This window comes from Cotesia typhae, unplaced genomic scaffold, assembly GCF_013202065.1.
Source record: "Cotesia typhae breed Kobodo isofemale line unplaced genomic scaffold, CoteBio_Ctyphae scaffold_121, whole genome shotgun sequence".
Taxonomy (NCBI): Eukaryota; Metazoa; Arthropoda; class Insecta; order Hymenoptera; family Braconidae; genus Cotesia; species Cotesia typhae.
In genome coordinates this window covers 4,368,215-4,380,492 of record NW_027423773.1, presented here as the reverse complement: position 1 = coordinate 4,380,492, position 12,278 = coordinate 4,368,215, and the positions used below count along the sequence as shown (strand labels likewise).

General features: G+C 28.5%; 3 protein-coding genes across 3 annotated transcripts; all 3 read left to right on the top strand.

The window, feature by feature from the left end:
- The first annotated feature begins 564 nt into the window (after positions 1 to 564).
- LOC141533700 (uncharacterized) lies at positions 565 to 1,822 on the top strand. Its single transcript, XM_074252716.1, has one exon. The coding sequence runs from the start codon at positions 565 to 567 to the stop codon at positions 1,648 to 1,650; it is 1,086 nt and encodes a 361-aa protein (XP_074108817.1). The 3' UTR covers positions 1,651 to 1,822.
- Positions 1,823 to 3,026: 1,204 nt separating this feature from the next.
- LOC141533727 (pre-mRNA-processing factor 17) lies at positions 3,027 to 6,574 on the top strand. Its single transcript, XM_074252753.1, has 3 exons — positions 3,027 to 3,337; positions 3,405 to 3,621; positions 5,168 to 6,574. Exons 1-3 carry the CDS (start codon positions 3,191 to 3,193, stop codon positions 6,505 to 6,507), a joined length of 1,704 nt encoding a protein of 567 aa, XP_074108854.1. The 5' UTR covers positions 3,027 to 3,190; the 3' UTR covers positions 6,508 to 6,574.
- Positions 6,575 to 6,668: 94 nt separating this feature from the next.
- On the top strand, positions 6,669 to 12,171 carry LOC141533728 (transmembrane protein 181). Its single transcript, XM_074252754.1, has 11 exons — positions 6,669 to 6,797; positions 7,685 to 7,850; positions 7,912 to 8,165; positions 8,304 to 8,563; positions 9,471 to 9,551; positions 9,619 to 9,718; positions 10,473 to 10,600; positions 10,675 to 10,824; positions 10,900 to 11,002; positions 11,075 to 11,305; positions 11,714 to 12,171. The coding sequence occupies exons 2-11, from the start codon at positions 7,705 to 7,707 to the stop codon at positions 11,845 to 11,847; spliced, it is 1,587 nt and encodes a 528-aa protein (XP_074108855.1). The 5' UTR covers positions 6,669 to 6,797; positions 7,685 to 7,704; the 3' UTR covers positions 11,848 to 12,171.
- Positions 12,172 to 12,278: the final 107 nt, after the last annotated feature.

Below are 12,278 nucleotides of genomic sequence, written 5' to 3'. Positions count from 1 at the left end.
AAAAATTCGATTTTTGACGATTTTTGAAATTTAAAAAAATTTGGAGCGACCTCTTAAAAGGTTTTTTTTGAGCCGTCCTTTTGAGAGGACTCTTAAAACATAAAAAATTAACATTTTTCGACTCGACACTAAAAAAAAATAGTCAGTTTTTTTGTGCCACCCTATTGTTGAGTTTTTGGAGCAGTTTGGAACAGTTTTTTGCTTCTATAAATTTATTCCATCATTTCTATTCATTAAATTATTTGTAATTGATCCCATGATAGCAGTATTATTTTTAAAATTTATTCCAAAAGAACCTAAACTATGTATAAAGCTAGTTATAATTCATTAATTTAAAAAAATTAAATTTTACTACTGACTTATTTGTATGAAATGGACGACTCAACAAATTGTGCTTTAATTTTAGACTTAAACATACTAACAAGAGCATAAGAATAAAAATAATTGCCGAGAGCTGAAAAAAATTTTTCGATCATAGAACATTCTCTAATGATTCACATTATGAATCATGTCATATTACAATAAATAAAATTTATTTTATTCTCATATATTATAGAAGAGAAAATGGATGAATCATTAATCGTAGATTTTACCGGCTACTACTTTAACAAACAATTTATCATTAAAGAGTTCAGCCAGTCAAAATTTATTGAAAATGGTTGTATAAGATCTCTAAGAACATCTTCGGTAACAAAACCTCCAGTTCAAGATCTTATAAGTCAAAGCTATGAAAATATTGATGCTTACCAAAATTTCTACAATACCACTGGAATAGAATGGACAACGGGTTCTCTTGAAATAGATATTCTGCAAAGAGAAATAAAAAATAAGCTAGAAAAAAAGAAAATAATTTATGTGGAGACCGCTGAAAAAGCCGGACAATTGAATAGTTTTCTCGGCAAGCGGTACAGTAACATCAGACCTTTGGACTCGTTTGAACAATTTAATTTTAGGAGATCAGGATTCCCGAGTGAATGCAGAATACACAACGGTGCTAATTATCAATGCGCGTTCTCTGGAGCCATTGAGCTGGCAATCTACGTCTCCGATAACGATATTCTAGTCCAGGATAATCAGTCCGCTGTAATTGATTTGAACGGTTACTATGACGAAGAAAACAGATTTATTTTAAAAGAACTGAGTATTATAATTTTGAACCCTTTTGGATTCATTACTTACAGAAATTTATTTGTCGCAAAGCCAATGGAACTACAAAAGCCGGATACTTATGATGTGTACCTTAAAAAATATGGAATTCCTTGGAATGCTGGTGACTATGACTTGTCCCATATCTTCAATGAAGTTAACGACGTGATTGCAAGATCTAGAATGTTAAAAGTTATTTTCGTTAGAAATATTAACATAAAATCTATTCTTATGAATAGAATTATCAGCGTGATGACATTGAAATCACTTACAACTCAAATTGTTTGTCTCGAAGAGATCAACTATAATGAAATAGTGATCTTTGTATCAGATTGCCAGCATCATACAACCAATGATTATCTTGAAGACAAGCGTGCTGGTGATTTTATTAAACACATGGTAAAATGGATTATGAAGAATGAATTCTATGATTTTAGTAAATTAATGACAACAAATTATTTTCATAAAATGAAGCGAAATCATTTTCTTGATAATATTAATTAATTATGACAAATTATAGTGGAGCATGGGGCACAACGGCCCACTTGAGTTGATTATTTATTTTTGTGGTTTCTAACCATTATATTTGTTTATTTTCCATCGATTTCAAATAAATCAGTCGAAATTTTACAGAAAATTGAAAAAACAATTTTTTTTCTGGAGCACGACGGCCCACTCCCCAATAAAAAAAGCACAAAAAAAATTTTTTTTTTACTGATATCATTTAAACAAATTTTTACAAAAATATTAAAAAGTAATCCACCTGTAGAAATTTTAATAAACTATAACTGCAATTTTTCTAGAATATTTTTTTGCTTCAATTTCTTTCATGGCACTAAAATTGAGAGACATTTGATCATTTTTTGAACAAATAATTAATAGAAAGAAAAAATTATTCCAAAACTTCTGTCTTTGAATGCTCTAAAAAATGATGAATGCAATTTTTTAAAAATAATTTTGTAGACCTATTTTATTTTACAAGTAAAATTAAAAAATTTTTCAAGTGTCTGCTGATTTCAGTGTCATTTTTATTTCTTTAATTTAATATAATAAAAAATTTGATCGATGTCTGCTAATTTCAGTTTCATATTAAAAAACATCATACTGAAGTTAGCCGTCAGCTGTCAATTTAAAAAATTTTTTTAACAAATCAATTATAATAAAAAAAAGCTTCTAAAAATTTTCACTTGTGATTTTTATTTATTTTGACACGTAGAATTTTTTAATTAAATTGCATTATAATAAAAATTTTAAGTCATTTTTAATGTCTGCCAACTTCAGTGTCATCAAAAAACTCCATTTATCGAGATCTCAAACATCTTAAAATTCTATGACAATAAAGTTCGCCGATATCTAAAAATTTTTAGAATTTTTTTATTGAAAAAATTATTGAAAAAAAAAAAATTAATTGAAAAAATTTCACATGTAAAATGTTTTAAAAATTATACGTGCAATTTTGTAAAAATCCTTTTTTTGTTCTAATTTAATTGATAAAAAATTCATCACAGTTGACAAAAAGTCATTAAAATTCTTCCACATGGTGTAAATTTAAGATGAAAATTAATTTAGCAGATATTTGAAAGTTTTAACAATTTTTTTAACAAATAAATTATGGCAAAAAAAGTTATAAAAAAAATTGACTTTTAGAAATTTTAAAAAATTAAAAATGATATTTTTCAAAAATACTTTTTTGTACAAATTTATTTGTTAAAAAAAAAAACTATAAAATAATCAAGTGACTGCTAACTTTAATGTCATAAATTTAAGACAGCGCCTCAAGTTTCTTCTGTCATTTAATCATAAATTCTGTATATGAAACTAGATGGCACTGCGCTGTCAGTGAAGTTCAAGCATCATGCTATGGTGACGCAACTGAACTCTAATTGTTGGTGTTTGGATCCAGCCATCTCGGAGTTAACCTGAAATTTTTAAATTTTACCACTGTTTACATTATTTACAAATAAAACGTTCAAGTTACGTAGTACAATTTTATATTATATGATATTTACAATTTACAAATTAAATAATAAGGAAACTATAAAATATGCTCGCGTTACAAGGATATAACAGCAGCGACGATGAAGGTCCAGCTGATACCCAAGTGGAGACTAGTACTAATGACAAAATAAACATTGAAAACAGTGTCGCGTTATCTATGAAAATTTGTGCTGCACCTGACGTAGTACCTACAGTATGTATTTTATTTAATTTTTCATCTTTTTTAAATATTAAAAATTAAAATTACTTTTTTTTTTTAGGGTACTGAATTGTGTGTTAGACACGTTGATTCTACAGTAAGTGAGTTGCCGTATAACCCAAAATACGATGAACTATTTGCTCCAGAGGTAGGCCCGACAAATCCGTTTAAAACTCAGCAGCAGCGAGCTCCCAAAAATATACTGTCGGGTTATGTGGAGAAAGCCGTCATTAGTGATTTTCAGTTTGAGAATCAGAGAAGAACTTTTGCTAGTTATGGTAAAAATTTTTTATTTTAAATTTACTGTGAGAGTTAATTATTAGGATCGTGCCAAAAAACTGACTGTGATACGGAAAATAACTGACATCTGTTAATTTTAAAGATTTTTTGTTCAAAATAGACTTTTCAAAAAAATTCATTTATAGACATTTAAAAAAAATCTAAATATTTAAAAAAAATATTTTTTTCCACTAATTTATTGCTAAATAAAACTTAAAGATTGATGAAACTGAATCAGCTGATACGTCACTATTTTTGGATTTTATTTAATCAATAAATTATGTGTAGGGAGTTATTTTTTAAAAATTGCATTTATAATTTTTCCAGTAGGAATTTTTTAAGTAAACTTTTTTTTTTTTGTACAGTTTATTCGATAAAAAAGACTAAAAAATATCAGATGCCTCAATTTCAGTATCATGACTTTTTTTTTTTTTTTTTTTTCAAACCTATAAAAATTTTTTAATTTATCGAGTTTTAAAATACCTCCAAAAATTGGCTCGATAAAAAATTTCTAAGACTCGTTCAAGTCTTTTAAAAGTTGAAAAAATAAAAAATTTAATTTTTTTGTGTAGGATCTTATGGATAAGATTGATAATAAGTAAAGAGAAAAGACAATATTATTATACACATAGTGATTCAAATAGAATCTTTATTTAAAAATAATTGTATCGAGAGGTGTCGTTACTTGACAGAGTTTAGTCGCAGACTGACTATAATTTTAAAACTATTTATTGTAAAGTCTAACCCTCTATATTGTCCTTATTAAAACACACAATATTTGGTTGTACTGCACAAAGTTAAATAAGAAGTCCTTTGTACAACTCGAGTACCTAAGGTCATAAAATCAAGCCTATACAGGCTTTCTTATTCTAGCTGCACAAATGTGCCTTAAATGTGTTTTTTCCCATTTAAAAACTAATAAAATAAAATATGTTATTTTTATAAAATAAATGTTTCTAAGAACAGAATATCTAAAATATAAAACTAAAACTTTGTAATTGAGATTTATTTTTGCTCAGAGAATCCAACATTTTGCTTTCAATATTTTTTATTGTCAGTCTATTATTTTGTAGATCAAATATGATTTATATTCTGAAAATTAAAAGTTTAAATTTTTATTTATAGAAGTCACTAAATATTTTTAAAACTTCTATCAGATGCCGAATAAATATTTTGAAATTAACAATACAGTAGTAATTATTGTTTTCTCAAACTTTTATTTGTTTCTTTGGTGGTTTATATTGTTTAGTGTGTCAATTTGGTAAAAACAAAATTTAAAGCTCTTTGATATTAATATTGACTAATTGAGAGAAATCATTTTAATTACTCTAGTTTGAAAGTTTAAAAAATCTTGAGCGAACCCTAAAAATTTTTTTATCGAGCTGATTTTTATCGCGGGCTGTTAAAACATAAACTAACATGTTTTCATGTTCAACTCAAAAATAAAAAAATTTTTTTTGCCACCCTATAAATCCTAAAAGAAATAAATTTCCACAATAGTTTATTATTCCAATTACTTATTTAAACTTTTTATACGCATTTCAGGTTACGCATTGGACCCCACGATAGATGGGAGCGCCGAAGAAGGCCGAACGCTGATAGGTTCACCCTCAGTCGCAGAAGAAAACAACTCTAAAACAGTCTTCGAGCGAACAGAACTTCGTCCAGCTGACAAGCGAAAACGCCGCAGAAATGACGACCCGCAAGACATCGAAGGGTTCTTGGGCCCCTGGGGTGGCTACGTCGACGAGAAAAAAGTAATGAAACCCACGGAAGAAGAGGCTGCCGAGCTCGAGGAAATCCTCGCCAAGAAAAACAAACGCGGCAAGCAAGTAGAGGAAAAACCTCTCGAAGAAAAGACTGTTTTGCACATAAAAGACCCTCTGGACTACCAAGGTCGTTCCTTCCTCCACGCTCCCCAGGACGTTGGCGTGAACCTCCGGTCAGACTCGCCTCCGGACAAGTGTTTCTTGCCCAAATCCCAAATCCACACCTGGGAAGGCCACACCAAGGGAATTTCCCAAATCAAGTGGTTCCCAAAAACTGCTCACCTTCTGCTTTCCTGCAGCATGGACTGTCGCGTGAAACTCTGGGAAGTCTACAAGGACCGAAGGTGTGTCAGAACTTACTATGGACACCGACAAGCTGTTCGTGACATCAGCTTCGACAACGATGGCTCCAGATTCTTATCTGCGGGCTATGACCGATACGTAAAGCTCTGGGATACCGAGACTGGAGCTTGCATCAGCAGATTCACCAGCAGGAAAATTCCCTACTGCGTCAAGTTCAATCCAGACCATGACAAACAGCATCTGTTTGTAGCAGGAACCAGCGATAAGAAGATTATCTGCTGGGACACCAGATCTGGAGAAATCACTCAAGAATATGACAGACATCTGGGAGCTGTCAATACGATTACGTTTGTTGATGAAAATCGCCGGTTTGTAACTACTTCTGATGACAAGAGTCTCAGGGTCTGGGAATGGGACATCCCGGTTGATATGAAGTATATTGCGGATCCAACGATGCACTCCATGCCTGCTGTCACTCCGTCGCCGAATCAAAAATGGCTGGCTTGTCAGAGCATGGATAATAAAATAGTCATCTTCTCTGCTTTGAATCGCTTCAAGATGAATAGGAAGAAAACTTTTACCGGGCATATGGTTGCTGGTTATGCTTGCGGGCTGGACTTTTCACCTGATATGAGCTACTTAGTATCTGGTGATGCTGATGGCAAATGTTACTGTTGGGACTGGAAATCTACTAAGCTGTTCAAAAAGTGGAAAGCTCATGACGGTGTTTGTATTTCTACTCTCTGGCATCCTCATGAACCATCCAGGGTCGCCACTGCTGGTTGGGATGGAAAGATTAAATACTGGGACTAATTTTGTATATTAGTTGTTTATTATTGATAAGTAAATTAATTGATAGAATAAAGAATATTTTTATGTAGACTTGCAGTCACCCTTATTTTGTATTTTTTTAGAGTTGAAAATCAATAATTTGGTTGGGGTTTTACGCTGGGGGCGCTGTGTACGTGGTTGGAGTACACAGAGGGTTTTGTTAATTGTTGGTTGTTTTAATTGTTAGTTTATTGATAGTAAATGGTAGTTGTTAGTTTTTTTTTGTAAATTTAAGATTGTTAAACGAAGGACTTGTGTAATATAATAAGTTGGTAAGTAAATAGAAGGATTATCTGTGTTGGAAGTTCATGGATGATTTTGTGAGAATAATATTTACTTTTGTGAATTATTATTTTTTTTTTATTTACAGAAGAAAAATTTTAATTACTTGAGAAAAATGGTTCGATTTAATTATATATTCATGCACAAATTTTTATAATTATATTTTAATTTCTAATATGATCATATGAAAAATTTTTTTTATGCGTAAATAAATTGTATTATATTTACGCTGCGTCGATGCAAGAATTTTTTATTGGTTGCTACTTACTATTTGCTAAAAATTAATGGCAATATTACATATTTGAGCAAAGAAAAAATGTTCATACTTTTAATTATAAATTGATGGAAATAATTGTGGATATTGTGTCTTAAAATTTTGTTTTTATTGGTATTAATTTTTTCGATAAAAATAATAACAATTATTAACACTACTGTTATTATTAATATTAAATTTTTTCAATTATCTTATTATATTATTGTACATAATTATATCTTGCTATGTCCAGAAAAAATTTTTTTATGAAATCTACGACTAAATTTTATAAAATTGTATAAAATTTATTGTAATTTTTGAAATTTTATCGGGCCATTTTTCCTATAAAATATTATAAAAGTAAATGAAATTTTACAAAGTTTTTATTAAATTTCACAAAATTTTACCAGGCTATTTTTAGAATAAAATTTAAACACTAGATCCAATCATTTATTCTCAGATATTTAATTAACATATCAAAATTTTAACAATTTATCTTAGCAACTATTTAAAGATAAAGATAAAGTTAAAAGCTAACAGGAATTAAAGCCATGAACGACTGTCTATTTTTTAAGTCACTTATTATTTCTACCAACAATTAAAAATAAAACTAAAAATGTCTAGACATATAATCACTTCGGAAAATGGATAATGGACTAGGATATTCATATCATTTACCTTCAGGAGGATGGAGTTTGAAAATACGGAATACATTGACGCAATTCAGCGATTTGTTTAGCGAATTTAACAAATATATTGCACCTGCCTATCATCATGATCGATGTGAAAGGTAATTAATAGATAAATATATATTCTACTTGATTATAAAATTAACTTGTCTATAATTTCAGATCAGTACCAATGCGCCTTTACTCGATGCACAAACGCGAGTTTGTGATGGTCTTCGTTGCGTTTTTCGCATGTTTTGGCCTCGCGGTGTTTATAGGACTTGCGGGTCCACCGATAACTTCAACCTTGGAAGAAAAGGCGAAATCTAACAGCACAGATATGGCCAGCGGACCTTTTATCATGAAGACTCCAGCTTTGTCAACTTATAGCCAGCAGTTGTGGGTCATTGCCAAGTTCTCGACGTCTAATACTGATGGTTATTTTTTTTTTTATTCTTAACAAAACTGAAGTTATCGCTGAATAATTATAATAAAATAATTCGTTTTATTAATTATCATAAAAAAAAACTAATTTCATCAATTATGATTAATAAAATTATTAAAAATTTTTTTAGATGAAAGATATGACAAGAGGTTCCAAGTAAGTGTCAAAATAGATGGAGTAACTGAAGATGACAAATTAGTACCCGTGCTAAGTAGTGAGACTGCTCATCGAAACAGGACGAGGCACTTAAAGTGCGAGAGACAAGTTTGTGAAGAATTGATAGTCGCGCATCTCGGATCTCTTGATTATACGCATTATATTTTAACAGTACGGTTCTACGGACTCGAGGGCTTCCATCAGCGGTATTCGATTAGAGACTTGAGTTTTTATGTATGATTTTTCATCAAAAACTTCGCGTTACTGATGCCATAAGGGCGTATCCCGAAAAAAATACCCTTGAAAAGGCATAAGGGCGTACAAAAAAAATTTTTTTCGGGAAACAATGTATTTTTACTTAAAATGCATAGAAATGATGAAAAGTTTTTTAAATTAAACAAAGAAATTATCACAAAACAATTTTTTTTTCAAATTTGAAATTTACTTTGATCAAAATTTTTTAGAATTTGAAATTTGTGATAATTTTTTTATTTAATTAAAAAAATTTTTCAGCATTTCTATGCATTTAAAGTAAAAATACGTTGTTTCCCAAAATAAAAATTTTTTAGTACGCCCTTATGGCATCTGTAACGCGACTTATTTGATAATTAGTTACAAGTAGGGTCCGCCCTATTTTTGGCCATATTTAGGCGAAAAATTAACATTTTTTTATTTTTATTATTCTGCTTGTATTTACGGCGCATTTATGATGAAAAATGTCGTGGACGACGAAAAAAAAGATTTCTATAGCTTTTTTGCCTTGAAAAGTTGGAAAAAAATTTTGCTCTCATGTTTTTGAATAAAATTTATATTTTTCCTTTTTTTGATATTTTTGGTATATATATATTTTTTTTAAAGTACATAAAAAAACGAACAATTAAAAAAAAAAAGTTAATTATCATAATTTTCTAAAAAATTTATAAATTGGTAAAACTTTTTAAAATTGTGATAATCAACTTTTCTTTTTTTAATTGTTCATTTTTTCATGTATTTAAAAAAAAATATATCAATAAAATCAAATAGAAATTTCGTTCAAAAAAATGAAAATTTAAATGATGGACTTCACTTGTAAATAATTATCACTTATTTTACATAGATTGTCATAATAATTAATTAATTAAAAATTTTTCATTCAAAATAGTTCAAGAATTACAATCCAGCATTCACACAGATAGAAATATGGTTCCGACTGATATTTCTTCTTGCAGCCTTTATTGTTACGGTAACTATTAATTTTTTGTAAAAAAATTATTTATCAGGTAGATAGTAATTGTTGAATATTATTTTAGTGTTGGTTTGGACACTCACTCAAGAAATATCCGATGAATGATTGGTCTATTGAACAAAAATGGGTATCAGTACTCCTCCCACTTCTTATTCTTTACAACAGTAAGAATTATTCTTAAATTAATACCATAAATAATCATAATCATTAACTTAACTTAAAATTTCATTGATATTGATAGAAGTCGCAAATTAAAAATTTTAATTTATTTAAATATGGACATTAGACTGTGTCAAAATAACTTTTTTTTCGATTAAACATATCTTACAAGTTTCTTCAATGTAAAAAAGAAAAATTCTCCTAAAATTTAAGCTTAATATCTCAAAACTTGTGCTGACGCAAGAGGGATCTCCTTTTCCATTTATATAACATTGTAAAATTTCTTTTTTTTTTTTTTTTTATTTTTATTTTAAAATAACTACACGAATAAAATATTTTTTTTTAATTTTGCTCTCAATTATTTTATAGGAAATTTAATTGCCTATGTCCATTATTTTTCTAAACCCAACAAAAATGAAGTTACAGAGGGTCGAATAGTAGGAAACAAATAATAAATTAATAACAGAACAAAATTTATAATTTTAACTTATCTTATTTTTACATGTGAATAGACACTTCTTTTAAATATAAGAAGGAAAAAATTTTTTTTAATTTAGGAATTCTATATTACGTCCTACAAACAACTACTTTTGTTAAGACATTTAATTCTCTAAAAGAAAGATCTCTTAATGATCTTTTCATAAATTAACTTTTTCAAAAGCTATTCAAGGTTGAAGTTTGACAAAAATTTTCTTTTATTTTTTATTAAATCATTTATTATTATTATTATTATTATTAATTTCTTTTAAAAAATTACAGATCCATTTTTCCCGCTGATTTTCTTAATAAACTCATGGGTACCAGGAATGTTGGACGCGATTACGCAGACAACATTTCTCTGCGCAATTTTGATGTTCTGGCTCTGTGTCTATCACGGCCTAAGACAAGTAAGTTCTATAAATATAACTATAATTATAATAAATTAACATAAAAAAAAAAATTAATCTTTTTAAATATTTAGAATGACAGAAGACTATTAACATTTTACCTACCAAAATTATTGGTAGTCGGATCTTTATGGTGTTCAGCTCTAACTCTCGCTACCTGGTTAAGATGGACGGAACTCGAGGATCCGACTTATGATTACGCTCTCGATACATCTAATTACTATGTAATTTTTTTTTTAATCTATAATAATTTTATCAATTCATCAATTAATTAATTAATTAATTAATTGTTCTTCTAGGGATTCAAAGTCTTCTTTTTCACAATTGGAGCAATTTATATCGCGTATTTACTCCTATTAATGTTGAGAGCGTACAGCGAATTGCGTGCCATGCCATATTTTGGTAAGTTAATTTAATTAATTAATTAAAAACTACAAGTCAAGATTGTAATAATTATTAAATCATTATTTTCAGATCTAAGACTCAGATTTTTAACTCTGCTAGCAGTGATAGTAGCAACCGTGTCAGGAATCGTCACATCTAGACATTTCGGCGCTGGAGTTCTTGAAGACAGTTTTGCATCTCGTTTGTCGACTTATTACCGTACATCAGCGCAATTCATGGCTCTTTATGGTCTTCTCAATTTTTATCTGTACACTATGGCATACGTTTACTCTCCAGGGTTACAACAAGTCTATGGACAGCGTAATATAATTAATTATTTCTTCATTAATCTATTATTTATTTTTTCGTTAATTTATTATTTTTTCTACATTAATTATTTCTTCAGTAATTTTTTAAATCGTTAATTTATTATTTCTTCAGCAAATTTTTTGTTATTAATTAATTCTTTAATAGTTATTTTTCTTCACTTATTAATCATTTCTCCAGTAATTTTATTTAATCATCTATATTATTAAGAGAATAAGCAAAATTTTTTAGCCAGTGTATTTAGATGATAAAAATAGATTTTTCAAAAAGTACAATGCAATTTAACAAAAGTCATTATTTAATAAAGCAAAATTTTATTTCTTCATAGCTCACAAGTCACGCCAGTTACATAGTGACTGCAAGATTGCTAGTTAATTAATTATTTCTTCATTTTATAAACAGATTCATCAATAACAAAAGACAACCCGACATTTTCAATGATTAACGAATCGGATGAAGATATTCTCTACGGCTCCGATGAAGACAGCCGGCGACCATTAACCAGAGCCACAAGAAATACCGACGACAGTGATTAAAAATCAAATAATTCAATTAGCCAATTACTTTTTAAATAATTAACAGTCATTACTAATAAATGACTATAAATAACTTAAGAAATTCACAAACTTTTTTAGCGGTAAATTTCTAAATAACTTATTCAAAAATTAAGACTCAAAAATTTACCACTAAAAAGTGAATTAAAATTACTAATTACCGTATATTATTATTAGTATGACTAAATGACAATATACAGCTGGTTAAATTAATCTATAAAAAATTAATTAACAGTTTAAACCAAAAAGGACAAGTGCAAAAATTGAAATGTTTTTTTTTTTTTAATAAATTATAAATATTTTTATGTACATATAGTTCATTGTTATGTAATCAATATATCAATGTTTGATAATTAAATTATTAATAATAAATGTTTGTAATATTATAAAACTAATAAATTTTTTTTCATTTA

Excerpts from the sequence above, each read along its gene's own strand:
- LOC141533728 (XM_074252754.1), top strand. The coding sequence starts at position 7,705 with ATGGATAATGGACTAGGATATTCATATCATTTACCTTCAGGAGGATGG. Across the intron at positions 7,851-7,911 it reads CATCATGATCGATGTGAAAG|ATCAGTACCAATGCGCCTTT; the intron begins GTAATTAATAGA and ends CTATAATTTCAG. Across the intron at positions 9,552-9,618 it reads TTGCAGCCTTTATTGTTACG|TGTTGGTTTGGACACTCACT; the intron begins GTAACTATTAAT and ends ATATTATTTTAG.
- LOC141533727 (XM_074252753.1), top strand. The coding sequence starts at position 3,191 with ATGCTCGCGTTACAAGGATATAACAGCAGCGACGATGAAGGTCCAGCT. Across the intron at positions 3,338-3,404 it reads CACCTGACGTAGTACCTACA|GGTACTGAATTGTGTGTTAG; the intron begins GTATGTATTTTA and ends TTTTTTTTTTAG. Across the intron at positions 3,622-5,167 it reads AAGAACTTTTGCTAGTTATG|GTTACGCATTGGACCCCACG; the intron begins GTAAAAATTTTT and ends TACGCATTTCAG.
- LOC141533700 (XM_074252716.1), top strand. The coding sequence starts at position 565 with ATGGATGAATCATTAATCGTAGATTTTACCGGCTACTACTTTAACAAA.